The sequence below is a fragment of the Centroberyx affinis genome, unplaced genomic scaffold, assembly GCF_046629955.1.
Source record: "Centroberyx affinis isolate AG114_WGS23_722 - 3 ecotype Tasmania unplaced genomic scaffold, CSIRO-AGI_Caff_v1 ptg005250l_1, whole genome shotgun sequence".
Lineage (NCBI taxonomy): Eukaryota > Metazoa > Chordata > Actinopteri > Beryciformes > Berycidae > Centroberyx > Centroberyx affinis.
In genome coordinates, this window is record NW_027282614.1 from 40637 (window position 1) to 60768 (window position 20132).

Consider the following 20132-nt stretch of genomic DNA (forward strand, 5'->3'; position numbering starts at 1 on the left):
AGAACGCATAATAAAAACTCTGAAATGGACACACAATCTACAGGGGATGAAAAAAATCCAGATATTTTATTTACAGATAATGTAATAATGATTATGTTAACATTATCCAGTAATAATCATGCCTAAATGTCTTAGGTAGCAGGTGCTGAATATTTATTTAATTCTGCATTCTATGTCAGCTTAGTGTCCCAGATGTTACTAGATCGTTGTGGCTTGAAATAAGCTAGCAATAAATCAAATTTCTCAAAGTTCTCAAATTGCACTTAGGTTTTTTTTGGGGTTTTTTTGATCAGCCAATATTAAACATTGTTAAAGTGTCGGGCTGGGCAATATATCGATTATATTGATATTGTGATATGAGACTAGATATCGTCTTAGATTTTGGATATCGTAATATCGTGATATGGCATAAGTGTCTTTTCCTGGTTTTAAAGGCTGCATTACAGAAAAGTGATGTCATTTTCTGAACTTACCAGACTCTTCTAGCTGTTCTATTATTTTCCTTTACCCACTTTACCCACCATTATATCCACATTACTGATGATTATTTATCAAAAATCTCATTGTGTAAATATTTTGTGAAAGCACCAATAGTCATCCCTACAATATTGTCGCAATATCGATATCGAGGTATTTGGTCAAAAATATTGTGATTTTATTTTGTCCATATCGTCGAGCCCTATTAAAGTGTATTATAAAGTTAACATAATTAACATTATGCCTTGTTAAATGCCCATCCCTTGTAGTGTTGTAATAGGACAGTGTAGATTAATTTAGTGTAGTCTAGAATGTGGTGTGGTGTAGTTCAGTTTAGTATAGTATAGTATAGTATAGTATAGTATAGTATAGTATAGTATAGTATACTAGTATAGTACAGTTCCGAAAGTGTGCTTATCTTAAGTCAAACAATGGCTGTCCCTAAACGTCCTGCTCCTCAGTGCTGACATTCAGAGAAGTTGGCTACTGGACCAGCTAGACACGTATCAATTTTCAAAAACTTTGAATAACAAGGATATTACTAAAAGGTGTGTTTTACCACCTCTGTAATATCGCTAAAATTCAACCTATATTAACAACAGCGAACACAGAAACCTTAGTACATGCATTTGTATCACTGAGACTTGATTACTGCAATGTCGTGTTCTCTGGTTTACTTAAAGAGTAACTAAACACCAAACCCAAATCTGTGCAAAGCGTGACATCTAATGGTAAAAAGCGTGCTACTGAAATTGCCATCTGCTATTGGCTGATCTTTGGTGCCGGGTGATGTCACCTTCTATAGAGTACAACAGGCAGTGGAATCACTTGACACCAAAGATCAACCAGCAGCAGATGGCAATTTCAGTAGCACGCTTTCCCGTCATATGTCACAGACGTCCAACAGGTTTTCATTCTAACCAAACACTACAGCAGCTCATTTCACTGATTAGATTCTCCTCTCTCTCTCTGTGGTAGTGAGTTAGCATTTTTCTGCTGCATGAGCGCCCCCTGCTGTACTGTTTCATCGGAATGAAAACCTGCAGACCGTTGGACCTCCATGACATATGACTGGAGACCACTGGTATATACTGACCTGGTTCGTGTAGACCTGGAACTCCAGTGTGCTGGGGCTGAAATGAAGAAATCGCTCCAAGGGGAACCTGAGCATGAAGACCAGAGCAATGGACCAAAAAACAACGCATGAAGAAATAGAATAAACATACCGTATTTCCTCTAATATTGGCCCGGGCCTTTATTTACCCCAACTGCAGAGGGTACCAGGCCTTTATTGGAAGCAGGCTTATATTAGAGACAATTCATTTGCTCATATTTTAGTTCGAAGCCTACTTATTTTCTGATCTGCTTCTGTTGGGGTTCATTAGGTAGCCGTTTTTTTGTTACTGCAATGCATTACCAATAATTACGGTAATCAACGACGGCATGCTCCAGAGACTTCCGCCGGCCGAGTCATCTTGTGGCATACTGCCATCTTGTGGCACTTGTACGTTACTACAAACTACAGTTACATTATATAACAGGCACCAGGAGTTTACCGGTATCCACCGTTGTTTTTTCCTTTGTTTTTTTCCCCGCCTGTATTTGGGGCCGGCTTTTATTTGTTCGTGTCGACCACGGCCCCGGCCATTATCGGAGACCCGGCGTTTAACTGACTACCGGCCACTATTAGAGGAAATACGGTACTTTAAAAAAGCTCCACATAATTATCTTTCAGTCATATAAAGCAATGCAGTTTGACAGGATAAGAAGGTTGAATCTTCCTTGATCTTGAGAACTCAACAAAACCCAAAATCCAGGGAACAGAAAGCAAAGTAAGAAGGTTGACTGCCCTGCTACAACTCTGCATCATCTGTGGGGGACAACATGTTTACTGTTTACTTGTTGTTGCATGAGATGCAGAGTGGTTCCCACATATCCCCCTCTGACAGTGTAAAGATGGACATACTAGGTAAAGGTGAATAATGATCGCTTGTGGAAACTGATCATGATTCATTCTTTCCCGGCTCTACTACGCATTTTTAGCTGGGTCGGCTGTGGAAAGATGGCTATAATGGAAATAAAGTGGAATCAGCTGTTATCATCTCTGGCCCCTCTGCTGCCACTCACATATGTCCCAGTTTGTCAGTGACAGAGGAGAGGTTGGGGTAGAGCGCCACTGGGAGGATCTGGATGTAGAGGAGGCTGTCGGCTGGGTTCTTCAACACCAAATCAACCTCCTAGCACCAGGAGACACAGACACATTAGATGCACACAAAAAGACACTGTACCAAGTTTTCATTATCCCCATAACCACACCAGGAACAGTACCGAGCTCCATCCAAAACTACAACGACGGCCGGGTACTGACCGAGGAGCTGTTCACAATTGTGAGGGGGAAGACGACGTGGCGAGAGGAGTTGAGGATGGAAGGCCACTTGAGCTGAGTTGAGACTCTGGTCTGCACAGTGTTCTGGAGGTCTGCGTTGGCCTCGAACACAGCTTCAGGCCTAATTGAAGGAAGGCAAACTGGGATGACAAACAGCTGTGTCGAACTGGCAATACTGGCCTGTGTGGAGTACCAGAGCTACAGAGTCTAAGTTACTGCACATCTCTTGGGTTATCTGAAGAATGCTGCGCAAAAATCAGATATCCGTGATTTGAAAAAAGGGCCACCTACACCTACAAAATGACTAATGGCTATTTTCTAAAAGTGATGATGATATTTAAGTATTAGGGCTGAACAATTAATCAAAATTTTGTCGAAATCGTAATATGGCCTACTGCAATTTTCAGGAGGAGGCACAATATTTAAGGCAAAATAGCATTTTAAATGAAATATTGTGGTGCTGCAGAGATGTCCTGGCCTACACATCATATTCTACAGACTTGAGAAAACATCTTTGTTTGGTACAGATCCCCGCAAAAAATCACACCATAATCATTTTAATAGGTTTTTCAATGAAAATGAGAATAATGATGTAAAAATTATCATTCCCTTTAATAAAATTTTTCAAAATCGTTCAGCCCTATTAAGTATAATAAATAACTCAAGTCCCTGGTTGATAATACTGACTATAATGTGCTAACACTGGATCCCCCGCATTTTACAGATTACCAGATTGCAAGTTACCACAGGTTGTACCCTCGTAAAATACTGTAAGTGTGAATGTATTCCATAATGATTTTGTATGATTTTAAACGTACATGTGCGCTGAATCGTCTCTCATCTTCCTCCATCTCTTGCTCAGCATCTGATATAAACATAGATCAGCATTCAACATGTCCTCCTGCATGGCCAGCCCAGGCGGCCGGGCCTCCGCTGGAACAACAACAGAAAATGCAGGTCAGTCCGGTCAGTTCTAGTTAGGAAAAGCTTTTAATAAAACAGCTTTGTCACAAAAGTTTTACGCGACAAAGACAGAACATCCATCAGATTTTAAATAGAGATGTAATGTGTGTGTGTGTGTGTGTTTATACATGGTCAGGTGGAATAACTCAAAACACAGCTGTATTTTGCACACTACTTTTCTTTGATACTCAACACCAGGCCCTAATCTAACTTGAGATCTGGATATGAATAAGCCAATTCTAATGATTCCTAACCATCAAAATCTCACTGAATTCTAATTTCATGTACACATTTGATATTTTTAGGATTTCCAAACACCATGAAATATAATGTCCTCCATACTTAAACATAGACATGCCAGGCGATGTTGTTGTAATCCTCCACTCAAACCTAACATCAAGTTAGCCTGTCAATATAATTTATAAAAAAAAAAAAAAAACCTATAGCATCAATTGTGAAATTAATTTTCCTTGATGGGCTAGTGGCAATGCAGAAAAAAGATTTCATATCATTCACACTCCATATTACAATCATAAATATTTTAATGAGATCACATGAGATCACACTGTAACGATCAGGTTGTTGCAGCAAATAGCAATAGGATACAGCAAAAAATATGATTGAGGATATAGTAAATGAGTGTTATATGATTTTTTTGTAGCCTAGTTGGGTTTTTCTCTGGAAACGAAATACTTACATTTTAGATAAAACGGAAAGCCAACATAACAGTAGTCGCCACACTGGATGCTGGCATCAAAATATATTTTCGCCACCTGTGATAAAAACAAACACACATACGCAATGTTTTTTTTCCAAACAAAATCCAATGAGAAATAGAAAAAAAAATAAAAAGTCTTGGATGGGAGGTAACAAGCAGCCTGTACTGCATAGGAAGATTTACCAAAAACTCATCATCATTTGCTAGGGACCTTTACCTAACATGGTGGTTACTTGACTCCCAACAACAGCAAAGCAGCTATGGTGTTTAGTGTGTGGTGGTACCTTGGTCTTGCGCTTGGGCTCCAGCTCGTCTCGGCTGGTCTTGAGTCGGCGGTAGTAGAAGCGCTTGTCGTCGGTCAGAGAGTGAATGTGGAGGAGTCTCACTCTCTGGGAAAACGAACTGATGATACTAAAACTCTGGTGAACAACTTTACCCTGGGAGAAGAGAACACAGCGGGCTTAACGCGGACAAGACGGCCGTACTTTCCTGCAGTTGACATCATTCATAAACCAGCCACAGTGTTTGATTCATAAATTCACCGGCTACTTTGCAGCATTTTACAAGTCAAATATGCTTTTTACGGTGGAAGAGGAACCAACTTACTGGCCAGAGCTAAAACTTATCAACATCTGGCTAGTGGCTGCTGGTCATTTTCCACCCTGTTCATAAGCCTTCCATATTTCTCACTGAAACACCCTTCTTAAAAAGGTGTAGTTCACCCAAAAATTTTACAATTTAATCATTGGTAACACTTTACAATAAGGGTACATTAATTAAGGGTTAGTTAATGCTTAATAAGCATTAACTAACCCTTAATTAACAGTTAACTAATGTGTCTGGTAATCATTTACTAATGGTGTTCATGTTAACTAAGGTATTCATGTCATCTTTATAAACTATTAAATAATGTATAAATTAATACCTTAGTTAACATGAATACATTAGTAAATTACACATTAGTTAACTGTAAATTACACATTAGTTAACTGTAAATTACACATTAGTTAACTGTTAATTAAGGGTTAGTTAATGCTTAATAAGCATTAACTTAGTGACCCTTATCGTAAAGTGTTACCTAATCATTATTTACTCACCCTCATGTCAGTTAGTAAGAAAGTAAAGTTTATTTGTATAGCCATAAAATTACTCTAAACATCATAGTAAGTGTTCTAAAGCCAAGTGATTGCAGTGTGGGTCCAAAAGTCCCATATGTGACCTGCTCTATCATTTCCAGTCACATTGACCCCTCAAACCATTTTGAGTTGAATACACTGTTGGAAAGAGGAGAATTTAAGCTTTCTGGTGATATCAAAATTATCTTTGTACTCTTTGTGAGATGCACCTCTTGATGTCTTGACTGTTTCCAAACTATGTTTTTGAGAAAAAGGGCCTCAAAGTTTAAAGTCAATTAATTAAGTGTTAAAAAGTAGTCTGATATTACATCAGTCCATTGCGCAATATTTAATAATATCAATTAAATTCAATCTCTCTCTCTCTCTCTCGCGCACACACACACACACACACACACACACACACACCATAGTAAGGGGAGAGAGGGACGGGGAGACGTGTTGCCAGGTTCGTAGCGACAAAACCCTCCCAGTGTCAATTAAACCCAACCCATAAACAGTCAAATGATCAATGAAACTAGTCCAAAATAACAAACCAATAACAAAACTCCACAATACAACCCTGACAAACTTTATAAACAGCGTTTTAAGTCCTACAGCATTTAGAACATTTCCAAGTACATTGAAAACCGCAAACCTGGCAACATGAGGAATGCGAGCTTTGTTGACAAACTAACGTTAAGCTCGTAGTTCTGCTTGTCAGTTTCACAATAATTTTTACACAGACTGAAAGCCAAGGCTTTATTTTATTAAAATCTGTCGGAACCCCAAAACAGCCAAAAATCGATCTTTTCTCATAAAATCACGTTTATCCACAAATGCGCCGTTGCGACTTCCGACTGAAAATGATAGAACGCGTCACATATGAACCTCGTTCTCCTAGATGATGATGATGATAACTATTCATATAAAACTTTTCATAACAAATTACAAAGTGCTTCACAAAGCCTAACACAATTAGAAACCAAATGGTACAGAGCTACTTTGTGCCGCGATGAGGAGAATATTTGCATTGGTTTCGTAAATGTTATTCATTTTATGGCCTAAATTTTATTCATTTTATTGCATAAAAGTTGTTATGCATGGGGCCTAAAAGTTAAACAAAGAGTTATAATGTCACATCTTATAAATAGGTAATAATTAAATATTCAAATGAAAACTGGATTTTTGGACCCTAAAACGGTCTCTATTCACTCTGTTTTTATTTTTGTATTCCTTTAAGCCTCTCATTTTTTTCTCCATCTCAATATGTGTGGCAAACAATTTCAACGATGGCTACACAATAAGTAAGTAGAAAAGCAGGAGGTCTAGACTGTTACAGAGCCAGCCACAGCCTTTTTGACATTTGACAGTATTTAAGAAAAAAACATCATTAACTTCACAAAACAAAAAAGATTCCATGACTTTTCCAAAACTTTCCTCCCTTTTATCATGTTTCATAACTTATCCACGCCTGGGAAAATACTATTTTAAAATTCCATGACTTTTCCAGGAGAGTGGGAAGGCTGCTCATGTCTTTTAATGTTGTCTTTACATTAATGATGCTGACAGTCATGTAGCTTTCTGTGTTTTTCCACTTTGGTGATTAACTTTCTATATAGACTCTCTCACACTCCAAACTAATCACATGGATTTGTTTAGGATTACACTCAGATTTCTCTATCTCTGTGTAGCCCAGATATTTACGAAACGTCTAACCTTATTTATTTTAGCGATAATTCAATAGCAGACCCTAAGATCATTTGGTATGCAATATTTCAAAAGCACATAAGATGTTCTTCATCCCACAGTGCATCTCTTGCTATGTTCTTTCTTTTTTTTTTATGTTGACAATGTTTTTTTGTGTGTGTATTCTATCTCTGTTGTATTGTATATCTGTTTTTAACAGTGTTTTTACAAAAGCCCATCTAGGGACAAACATTGCAAATTAGCTTAGCCTATAAATGTTATGATATCTGACATCAAACTATTTTCGTTTAAATGTTCTATGTCTATGTATCTGTCCCTATTCAAATAAACATTGAAATGAAAATGAAATATTTTACATCAGTGCACATGTATTAATCAACACTCAACTGATCATTGACCAAAAAAAAAAAAAAAAAAAAAAAAAAGAGCTTCCTCACCCTACAAATCCCAATTTAAGCCCTGTATACTATTCCATTTTAATTTATTGGCAAAATGGAACAAATGGTTTCACTAAATGGAGACTGTAGATGATAACCATGACTTTACTCTGGGGGCTGACTGTTTTTTGTCAAGGCTCAAATATATATAAATACGCTATCCTTTCTGCTTCTAATGCTTTTCTAACATGTTCCCTGTGTATGTTCACAATGGACAGAAGCTATACAGAGGCCTAGGGAGTAGAGAGTGATCAAGAATTCGAGAAATTCGGTTGTTAAATTGGCGGTAGTGACGGAGCCCTTACCGGAAAAGTTGGAGGTAGTATAATGTGCTTTGGGTAGCTGGTCAGTGTGCCCACTGCAACGACCGCTTTCACTGGTATGGTGAGTATCTGTTAACAAAATCATACTGTCTTTCATTTCATTGAAATTAGAATTGACATGTACATGTTGCAGCAAAAATGTACTGTAGAGGGGCAGAACATTGAGTGTTGAAGTTCTGTTAGAAATGAGTGGGAGCCATGTGTCAAAAAACACTGAGATACAAAAACCTCTGACAACTGCCATCCGTGACAGAGCAGTAAAGTAGTGCTATGTGGCATATTGATATAGCAGATACCTCATAGTCTGTGTGGATGTGTATGGCTGCATCATGGGGCCCCTCCAGGTCTTTGGCGGACAGTGTGACACGGAAGACGGCGTAGTATCCCGATGCCACGATCACCTGGAGGAACAAAACCGGACTCATTTCCATACACTTTCCCCGTAACGCATGTGTCTGGAGCCTCTGTATTGAGCGTGCACTATCTTTGAGAGATAAAACACAACCACCAAACTCAGATCTGTGTAAAGCCTGACTTTCTAAAGTTAAAGGCGTGCTACTGAAATTGCCATCTGCTATTGGCTGATCTTTGGTGCCAGGTGATGTCACCACCTGTTGGAACTATAGAATGTGACATCACCTGGCACCAAAGATCAGATTTGGATTTGGTGTTTAGTTTATTTTATTTCCTGTTGTCTCTTATGGTCAGAGTCACACAGAACCACATTTTAGTTTACATTATATGTTTGAATCTAGGGCTGAACAATTTGGAAAAAATATCTAATTGCAATTATTCTGACTGATATTGCAAGTGCGATATGATTTGCGATATTAGAGGGAATGCTAGTTTTTACATCATTATTCTCATTTTCATTGAAAAACGTATTAAAATGATTATGGTGTGATTCTTGCGGGGATCTGTACCAAACAAAGATGTTTTCTTAAGTCTGTAGAACATGATGTGTAGGCCAGGACATCTCTGCAGCACCACAATATTTACTTTAAAATGCTATTTTGACACATTTCACCTTTAACAAATATTGCGCCTCCTGCGATTTGAAAATTGCAGTAGGCCATATTGCGATTTCGATAAAATTTTGATTAATTGTTCAGCCCTATCTGTTGAATCTGTTGAATATTTGAATTGTTTCGACTACATTTTTGGGAGAACATTTTTCTGTTGTAACACTAAACTAAACAATACAGAAGGTTTAAGTTTTAAGCAAATCGACCACAAACGTGTTATTACAGGAACACACAGACAACATGAGCACGCTTAGAGAATATGATGAACTGAAATGACACCAAATGAAATGAAAGTGTGGCTGTACCGTCTTGTGTGTGGAGGCGGTGGTGTTGTGCAGCTCTCTGACTCTGCTCAAAATGCTGGTCCTGTTGCCTCGCTCGGTCTTCACCAGCTCCATGATGATATTCTCCCCCGTTATCTGCCATGGCCGCAACACCAGCTAACAACGGGTTTCAATGAAAGAGGAAGAGAGAGAGGGCCTTCATGTTGTGTTGGATGGTTAAGAAAGCAGAGAGGGAGGGAGAGTGGTTAAGTCATAATACTTCTAAAAACCTAAAGCTGTGGTGGGTAAGTCTGAAGAAAAACAGTAAGATTAATCCCCATAGCACCACAACCCACCCAGTGGCAATGAGTTTGTTTTCATAATTTATCAAAAACTAATATAACATAGTGGAGGCATGTATCCCTACAATATGTTCTCATCTATGCAATGCAAATGCAATTTTGATGCAATTATTCTGGTTTTCATGGCGGTCAAGAGCAAAATAACCCCTATGTTAAAACTAAGCGGAATATTGCTTTAAATACAAACTTTTTTTTTTTTTTTTTTTTTTGACATACATTAGTGAAACATTCTGTAAAAATTATATAATCTTATAATTTGACTAAAAATGTATATTAGTTTTTGATAAATGATGAAACAAAAGACTGCACGTGGTAGTGGACACACACCTTTGGACCCCACTGTATATAGAACCACAGTTTGTCATGTAGTGCAGTGGTTCTCAACGTGGGGTCCGGGGACCACCTGGGGTCCTTGCGGTGGTTCCAGGGGGTCCCCAGCAAACTGATGAATTCTTAAACTTACCATTATTTCATTTACAAGAAGTTAACACAATTAGAGAATGACTATTTTGATGATAGTTTCACTGTTATCTCTACCTACAATACAGATAGTCATAGAAGTCTGGACAAAATCCTATCTAATAATAGAAATATTCTCAGATTTGGGTCCAAGAGACAAAATCTCATCTTAAATTAGGGTCCTTGATATGAAAAAGGTTGAGAATCACTGATGTAGTGTGTGTAGCATGTATACCTCGATGGGGTTGCTGTTGAAAACTGCAAACAGGACACTGCTGGTGTCAGTGGCGCCGAGGACACCGAAGTCCACGAAGCGCTCATTCAGACTAGGAGGCAGAGCCAAGGACTGGGAGAGGACAAAACGACAAACAAAGCTCTAAAATTGAAAAATCTGGAGAAAGACAATCTGCAGAATAGGGGACACAAGTTTCTTCTTTGTGCCTGCAGTTACCTCCAGAAAGCCAGTGTAGGCTCTGATGGGTAGATGGAACTTGGAGGCGTTGGTGACCAGCAGCATGTTGCTGTCGATGTGGGTGGACGGCCGCAGAGGCCTGAACTCCAGGGAGAAGATGTACCGTGAGGCCTGGGGAGGGACGAGCACTGGCTGGCTGAAGTTCAGCACCTACACAACCAACAAGAACATCAGTTTCCAATACATCTAATCCAGTGATTCTCAACCTTTTTCATATCAAGGACCCCTAATTTAGTACACATTTGGGCCATGGACGCCCATTTGATGAGATTTTGTCTCTTGAACCCAAATCTGAGAATATTTTTATTGTTAGAATTCCATGACTATCTGTATTGTAGGTAGAGAGATAACAGTGAAACTATGATCAAAATAGTTATTCTTCTACATTCTCTAATTGTGTTCACTTCTTGTAAATGAAACAGTAGTGAAGTTTAACAATTCATCAGTTTGCCTGGGACCCCCTGGAACCCCCTCAAGGACCCCTGGTGGTCCCCGAACCCCACATTGAGAACCACTGATCTAATCCATGCAAGCATGGGCAGATCTGATTTGCCATTGCAGGATCCTAAACTGGTATTCTAATAGCAAATGTTGCTAAAAATGAATTCATGCTATCTGGAAACCTGAATCTCAAGTCACACAGGTGCTTTTATCTCAAAGTTCAGATAGGGATTTTCAGGTACCATGAATCACACTCCTAAATCTTTTGCCAGTTTGGGAACATGTCCTCTGGAAAGCGAGCTTAATAAATCATAATCTGGGTTTTGAAAATACAGTGGATATCAAAACTCTACAAACACGCTTAAATGTGAGATTTTATTGCCTTGAAGCCTAAAATGAAAACCTATTAAATCCATTGCTATCGACAAAATGCACTTGTTTTTAATATGTATCAGAAATGATGCTGCTTTCTATATCCACATGAAAAAGATTAGTTGAATGAGTATTCATTTCACACCTCAAGGCAATACGTACTAGAGAATTTGAAAGGGTTTGTAGACCTGTATATCTACTAGATCAGTGGTTCTCAACGTGGGGTCCGGGGACCACCACGGGTCCTTGAGGGGGTTCCAGGGGGTCCCCAGCTAATTGATGAATTGTTAAACTTCAGCATTATTTCATTTACAAGACGTTAACACAGTTAGAGAATGTAGAAGAATAACTGTTTTGATCATAGTTTCACTGTTATCTCTCTACCTACAATACAGATAGTCATGGAATTCTGGACAAAATCATATCTGACAATAAAAATATTCTCAGATTTGGGTCAGAGAGAAAGAATCTCATCAAATCGGGGTCTGTGGCTCTAATGTGGACTAAATTAGGGGTCTTTGATATGAAAAAGGTTGAGAATCACTACTGGATTATATTGCTGCAATCTAAAGGAATCAAAGAAGTCAAATCAGTCAACCACTATTCCAAGAAAAAAACATGACTTGGACCTTAAACATGGTAGTGGCCTCATCGGGCAGGGCCACGTCGTGGATGCAGATAGCAAAGTGGAAGGTGTTGGTGAGGTGGATAGGCTTCACCATGGGCTCCGTTACGCTGTCCCGGATGTGGAATAGGGTGACGGTATGGTCAAAACCCAAATACCTGTCATGAGAATTACAGTTAACTGAAAAATATCAGAAAAGATACAAAAAATACCTTACAGAGCTGAAACCAACACCACCATGCCAGCTTTTCTGTGGCAATAGATCATGAATTGGGCTTCTCAATCACTTTCAAGGTCCAATAGTTGAAATTCAAGGACTCAAAATTAGCATGTTTTGGGTTAAGATATGTTATTGGTCAAAATTAGACAACACAGAGGCCTCGTTTTATACTCATGATTTTGTCAAGCCAAGAAATCATGGTGAAATTCATTTTAATACTGTTGCTATATAAACACAAAAATCCATCACAGGGTTTTCATTCATTTTCCCAAACTTTTAACGCCTTATTTTATTTTTCTCAAATCTAACCCAAACCCTGTATTTATCAGCCCAAATCAATGTTTACTACTTGTATAGGGAATAACTATTGTGTATGGATTCAAAAGTGTAAAAAAACACATTTCTGTACACAGAAGAAAAAGCAAGAACACATACCCATCTAAAACTTCAGCTTGGTAAGGGATTTCAAGCTTAGAGTAGCTTTTCTCTTTTGCTTTCACGGTAATTTTACCCGATGACTGGGAGGGTTTTTGAACTTTTGAAGCTGGAAACAGAAACCACAATGTAAAAGACAGCTTGCTATTACATTCCTATGCTGGTTATTCACAATTTTGAGTGAAAACAAGTCAATAATTTCAAAGGAATAAGGCAGAGAATGAGGACTGTACGGTGAATAGCGCAGGATGCCATCTACCGATCCCAAAATTCACAGAATTCCCTTCCAACTTACCATCAAAACTAATACTTGCAACTTTGGTATATTTATTCTCTCCAGCTTTCAGCGTGATTGCTTTAAAATCTATTGTCACAGCATCATTTGATGGACTTGTTCGAATGCTCTGAAAAAATAATACACACATTAGAAATTCACTCTATTCAGTATAAATAGCTCATTTTGCACCACACACTCAGTACACTGCCTTCTACTGCTGCAACTACACTATAAAATGTTAAGGGATACACAATGGAAATACAGTGTGTAGAGTGGTGTGTGTAGTCTACTGCTATATCACATCTTGCACAATCTCTACACATTGATTCAAACTACTCACAGTAATCTGTACGTCTTTTGTCCCTGAATTTAGGAGATGTAAATTCAACTGTTTTGGTTTATCTGTGAACATAAGGAAAATGGTACCCATGGAGATCAGTAGTTTGTATTATCAAGAGTAGTAACAAAGAATGATATAACAACAAAAACAAAATGCATACAATTTAAGTGAAGGAAAATATCAAGCTGTGATAGCAAGTTACCTTGTGAGCGTAGGGTGCCGAAGTCAAGCATTTCTATGGAGGAGTATATCCCTGGTGCTATGGACAGAGAGGTAAGTCATTAGAAGCAAAACTTGTACTATCATGACTAGAGAAAATATGAAATTAACAAAAAATGAATATACTGCAGGTCAACATCCATCAAAAAACAGTATTAAAAATACTGTTAATTTATCATAATTGATTATCACGACATGGTTCATGTATGCAAAATCACGTTAAATAATCAAATTAATGTTCATCTCATTGAACCGAATGATAATGTTAGGTGTGATGTCAAACAAAACAGAAATATTCAAATAATATTCCTACCATACCTCATTTTATGAGAGTTTTTAAGTCAAATTTGCTTGTCATCATCAATTTAGACAGCAGAAATGTGTGTCACGATATTAAAATATCTTCATATCATTACCATATGATTCCACTGAAAGATGATAAACGATAATATTGAATTACCACTCAGCCCTAAGCATTGCTATTACAGTTGTCAAGTCTGACTCATGTTCCTTGGCTAGGTTTTTACTTAGACATTGATGCAATGTGGCTGACTATGTATGTGATGTGTGAATCAACTATGACACTATAAACTCTTTATAGTAGGCTACACTGTACACAAATAAGATACATCTTAGTCGTGTTCATTTTGTTAGAATTATTACTTTAAACTTGCTGTTCAAACATAGACAAGAGCAAATCTGCACAGCAGCTTGCAGTTTAGATGCGTAATTGATGTTGCTGCAGCATAGAAAGACAGTGATCCATGACAGTAGCCACAGAACCAGTGTAGCAAGATAGTGAGGCAAGATTGTGATCCACGACCCTGGTCATCCTGGCACCAGTGTACTGTAACAAGATAGTGATCCATGATGGTAGCCATAGAGCCAGTGTTGCAACATAGTGATCCATGCTCAATGTGCAGTAGGAATACATTTGCAAATGGAATGGTGGCTTTGGTTGAGTAGTGTAAGTTCAATATAAATATCTCTCTCGCCTACTTTCTGTCGGTGTCTCCATCCCGTTTGCTTGCTTCTGTTTCTTTCTAATGGGAATTATACTAGGGTTAGATACTTTAAGCTGTTATATAGGTCAACTTTCACAGACTAAACAGGTGGCGAGCTTAAAACTAGGAATAAGATAGTTTTCATTTTTTTTCAAGCACACTGCCTGTGTTTTTCTGTTTTCATTTCTTAATTTCCACACAAATGCTTTTAAAAACCTGGGAAGAGGTGTTCCACTGTGCAGTACATGTTGATACCTGCATACGCTAATGTGCAATGTGAAGTTTAAGTCAATTTGTTACTTAAGGTTTACATTTTTTTAATCACATGTAACTATTTTTTCACTGGAATGTACTCAACCATCTACTGCAGTCAAGTGGACAATAATTCAAAATGGCAATCTAGCATCTATGTATGGAACTGCATAGTGGAGATAATAGTGATGCACTGAGAATCGAGTATAAATCGAATCATGAACCCAAGAATCAAAATTTAATCAAACTGAGATTCCCAAAGATTCCCAACCGTAGTGACCAACAGTGGAAGACTGGTTGTTCCAGTTTCCAGTAGCCAACAGTGGAAGACTGGTTGCACTGGGTAGCTACCAGTGGCCAAAAATAGAAGGCTGTGGTTTGACTGGGCCGCTCACAGTGGCCAACAGTAGAAGACTGGCTGTACTAGGCAGTTCTCAGAGGCCAACAGTAGAAGACTGTGGTTGTACTAGGCAGCTCCCAGTGGCCAACAGTAGAAGACTGTGGTTGTACTAGGCAGCTCCCAGTGGCCAACAGTAGAAGACTGTGGTTGTACTGGGCAGCTCCCACTAGGCAACATGAAGCCAGTATGTATACCTGAGGTGACTTCCACCTCCACAGGGAGGATTATAAACTGGTCTGGGTCCGAGGCGTTGGTTTTGATCCTGATGAAAGCTGTGTGGTTGTCAGCCTCTCGTGAAGAAAAGCTGGCCCGCATCACCCCCTTGGTCTCGAATGGGGGAATTTCCTGAGACAGAGACAATGGAAAAATTCATGATACAATCAAAGGAAAAGTCAAACTGGTACGTTAGATAATCCAAACCAATTCAACGCATTACTGACAGACATCACAGTCTGAATTAGACAACATGATACATGATACAACCAGGGAAGGCACGAATTAGGGAAGGGCACAAAGAGTCAAATTATTATCCGAAATGGATTTGTGAAATTAACTTCTGACATATGTTTTTTTTTTCCTTTTAAATGGATTTTGCACAATAATTACTGAATACTATTCAAATAAAAAGCAAGTCCTGCACAAAATACATAATGGTTAATGGTCCCTTTTTAAAATAATTTTGGAAGGTGAAGGTGGCAGAAACTGACCTCTGAACCAGAGGAAGCTGTATTGAATGATTGATTGATTCATAAATGCAGTTTACCGCCTCAATTTACCACTTGCACTCTTTCAGCGCCAACACCCTGCAGATCATTTGCATATCCCTTAAGTGATTCATAACGGCACACCATCACGCAAAAAATACCGCCTCTTCTAACCAGACAGTATGTGAAATGTTGAATTCAAACACTGTATGTAATATGAAAAGAGGTTTTAATACTTCACAATCATATTACATTGTGTCATTAGGCATTATTCTGGGCAAAAACATGAAAAACTGCTCTTTGAACAATTCTGAATTAATATTTTCTTTTTTTTTTAATAAAGTGTTTATTTCTACTTATGCACATTTGAATTGTACACAGCTGGTTTTGAATTAATATTTTCAACGTGCCGTTCGTGACAGTTTTGCATAGAGGAATACTGTCATAACACCATTGCCACGGAAAACACTTTAGAATACTGGGGCAAATCACTGACAAGTCGGACAGTTTTGAAAGGTGGGCTACACATACAGATCTATCTTTTAGAGATTACATTGTGTTAAACAGACACATGCCTATTCTTTACATTGATGAAAACAGCACGGATGCATATTATTACCACAATATTATCACAGTTCCAATCTGAAATTTGGGCATTATGCATTATGACATTCTCCTGGGGCCAGTTGCATAAAGATATACCTAGTCTTAGACTTAAATGTGACTTTAAGTCAAACTTGCTATAGACATTTATATTTACCTGTTCCTACTACTTCTGGGTTGTTGTAATGTGTTGTTTCTGTCTCTAAAGACTCGCCCTCTTCTTCAGACTCTTCCCAAAAACCAAAGATTTAGCATCTTGTATGAAACAGCTTCAGTATTTAAACGTCCCACTCTGACAGTTAGGCCGACTCGTTGCCATAACAACAAAGTTCTTAACTCAAAATTAGCCAGGGGGAAGATGGCTAACGTTCCTACCGCAAAATAAGTCAGTTGTAATATTTAAGTAACAGACCGTCTTAATTAGACTAGTCCAGCCTGAGAATCTAAGACCAGTCTAAGGCTTAGACTGGTCTTAAACTAGCTTTATGCAACTAGCCAGTTTACAAGTGAGCAATTTGACACCAAAATTATGGCCACTACTCTATTTGTGAAATAGAAAATGGCCATCCCCACGTCAGATTCCAAGCTGTGCTATGATTGTGAAACGCCATGAGAAGTCCTACTGTGACTGTACACACCCATAGCTGGCGGGTTCCTCCCTGCTGTCCTGTAGGCAGCTCCAGATGCAGGTCGCCTCCACTTGAGTACATTTCCACTACCTGGGAGAGCATCAGACAGTACACAGCATCTCAAAACACTGTTTACTTAGAACAAGCTCCTTACACACTAATCATGTGCTTATAAGCTAATCCAAGCCAAATGTGATTTATGAAAAGTTGATATCGATGCCAAAAATCAGTGCACTACAACGATTCTCTCAAATATTCTGTTTATATCAAAAGCCAAAACAAATTTCTACCTCTATGGCTTAATTATAACGTGAATGCCATACACAACATTTTGCTTTTTTTTTTTTTAAATCCTATTCTTTGAAGTGATCATAAAGGATGAAGTAAAAAAAAAAAGTAATAAATGAGGCTCAACATGCACGAAGGATACAAAGCAGCCAGTCATTAACTTCTTTTATAATGACTGATTTCAGCAGTTTGATACATGGGATTTTATTGCCAATTCATAAAAGAACATTTGTGCAACTAAGAATGGGAAAACACAAATGAGAGGAGGAATTAGATGGATATCAAGGGATGATGGCAGGGGCATAAACTATTAAAATGAGCTATCATAACATTTCAAACAATGTGAAAAGAACAAAAATCATATCTGTGGCATTCATACATTATACTTTACATTCTAGTAATTTGACTGTCATTCTTATCCAGAGTAACTTACAATGAGTGCAACAGTGAAATAAGCTTAAGTATCCATGTAACACTGCATTATGTAATAACTCGACTAAATGTAATACATTTTCACTTCATTATGTAATAACACCCGCATTTTGTAATAACTCGACTAAATGTAATAAATTTTCACTTCATTATGTAATAACACCCGCATTTCGTAATAATCTGCCGCAATTTGTAATACACAGCCTGAACGCAAGATGTAATAAATTTCCCCGCATTTTGTAATAATTATTACATATTGCGGTGGTTATTACAAAATACAGGAGTTGCACTTTTCTTTTTATGAAAATGTAATAATATGGTGCATTATGTAATAACCAACCAAAATGGATGTCTTCATTCATAAAAATCGTTATAACATTATAACAACAATGTCTATTTTATGCATTCTAGCATGAATCATACTGACTCAAAATTCATTTTAAGTCAGTATTAAGTGTCACTGTATTCCTTAGCTTAATAGAAACTGTACTTGAGGGTTCATAGAGACATAGAAACTGCACGATATACTGACAAACATCTAAGTAGTGGTACAGACAAATGTCAGGAGACACACACACACACTGCAATATGTAATAATTTTGTACAAAATGCGGGGAAATTTATTACATATTGCGTTCAGACTGTGTATTACAAAATGCGGCAGATTATAACAAAATGCGGGTGTTATTACATAATGAAGTGAAATTTTATTACATTTTGTCATGTTATTACATAATGCGGTGTTACAATCCAGAAGAGAAGTATTACAAGCAATCAATAGTAAAAAGTCATAAGACTGTAACCACAGGCTCTAATCGGCCGACTTTGGCGTTGGGATTTCTGACAAATCCCGACTTTGGCCAGCCGAGCCTTGTGTGTGAGCGGCTTGCTCTGTGGCAGTGTTACCTGCAGTGGCTCACTGTGTGGGTTGTGGATGTTGATGAGCGGTGAGAAGCTGCTGTTAACCGGCACCCGGGCGCCAATGAAGGGCCGCAGTCTGTACGGGTTGGGGATGCCCACGCCAAAAACCTGCATCCCCGCAACGCAAATGGAAAAACAGCACGGACTTAATATCTACAGTGCTCAAATTTGACTTTCATGGAAAAACATGTTCAAATATGTCAAATACGTGCAGACGAACCTGATATGTAAACACTCCATGATGTGAGGTATTAATAAATAAAGTATTCTCTACGTTCCCTACTACTCGTGCCAAGAAGACCACATCGAAGGACGTATTCCCTCCTGGCTGGATTATCTGTGAGGAAGAAGGCTTGGTGACATTAGTGCAGACTCTGACAACTGACATTCATGGTATCACAATACGGTAAAAAGACACTATGGATGCATCTACATACATTTAACAGTCCAGCCATCTGGTATCGGACAATAACTAGTTTTGTAATAACAATTACAAAATTCACAGTGAACAAGAACAAAAATGTATCTGAAGTAGGGCTGGGTATCGCCACTGATTCCCCGATTCGATTCGATTTCCGATTTGATTTGATTTGATTCAATATCAATTCAGTTAGGGATATTTCAGTCACAATATCAATTTTGCTTGGATATGAAAGAGATTCGCAGAGAACTAATGCTGTAAATTTTACAAGGAACCCTCTAACCTGGAATGATGTTTACATTAATAATTGACCCCAAAGCAGTTACATTAATGTACTTTTTATTTAACATGACCAACACACTACAGCAGTCAACACAATATAGTGCAAGTTGTGCAACTCTACAGACTCTACAGGCATATATTGGGCATATTAAAAGATCGATCTCGGGATTTTATGAATCGATATCGGATCATTCGAATGAAGATCGATTTGAATCGGAAAATCGATTTTTTTAAACCCAGCCCTAATCTGATGATGCTGAGTATCATCATGACAATACAGCTCTTGGAGGCAGAACTGAACTGTTTCAGGATTTCATCAAATCATGGGTGGATTTGAGATGCTTTTCCATAATTTTGAAAATGAGGATCCCATGTAAAGGGATGAAATCACCACTGAATCTGCTCATTCGACTTTGAGAGCACATCTAATCATGTCATGAGACACTTTCGAATGATTCAAAATTAAGTTTACAGCCTTACTTCATCTAAGAGACTCCAACACTGCCCCGACAAGTGGAGGGCTTTACGACAAGATAACTCTACTAAGTGTGCTGGGTTCA

At 38.2% G+C, this 20132-nt stretch overlaps 1 protein-coding gene across 2 annotated transcripts in view; it reads right to left on the minus strand.

Annotated features, from left to right (window-relative positions):
- Nucleotides 1-20132, minus strand: part of LOC139667024 (transmembrane protein 131-like) — a 52639-nt gene that overhangs the window by 16381 nt on the left and 16126 nt on the right. For both annotated transcript variants that reach the window (XM_071546403.1, XM_071546402.1), the window contains exons 6-25: nucleotides 19090-19206; nucleotides 18855-18977; nucleotides 17238-17318; nucleotides 15487-15637; nucleotides 13620-13676; nucleotides 13418-13479; nucleotides 13096-13204; nucleotides 12801-12909; nucleotides 12150-12303; nucleotides 10687-10857; nucleotides 10471-10581; nucleotides 9457-9591; nucleotides 8423-8527; nucleotides 8109-8195; nucleotides 4829-4981; nucleotides 4524-4599; nucleotides 3682-3796; nucleotides 2846-2984; nucleotides 2605-2714; nucleotides 1574-1640 (exon numbers count right to left, since the gene is read on the minus strand). In XM_071546403.1, the coding sequence (XP_071402504.1) occupies nucleotides 1574-1640; nucleotides 2605-2714; nucleotides 2846-2984; nucleotides 3682-3796; nucleotides 4524-4599; nucleotides 4829-4981; nucleotides 8109-8195; nucleotides 8423-8527; nucleotides 9457-9591; nucleotides 10471-10581; nucleotides 10687-10857; nucleotides 12150-12303; nucleotides 12801-12909; nucleotides 13096-13204; nucleotides 13418-13479; nucleotides 13620-13676; nucleotides 15487-15637; nucleotides 17238-17318; nucleotides 18855-18977; nucleotides 19090-19206 (2232 nt within the window). The remainder of the gene's footprint in view (nucleotides 1-1573; nucleotides 1641-2604; nucleotides 2715-2845; nucleotides 2985-3681; nucleotides 3797-4523; nucleotides 4600-4828; nucleotides 4982-8108; nucleotides 8196-8422; nucleotides 8528-9456; nucleotides 9592-10470; nucleotides 10582-10686; nucleotides 10858-12149; nucleotides 12304-12800; nucleotides 12910-13095; nucleotides 13205-13417; nucleotides 13480-13619; nucleotides 13677-15486; nucleotides 15638-17237; nucleotides 17319-18854; nucleotides 18978-19089; nucleotides 19207-20132) is intronic.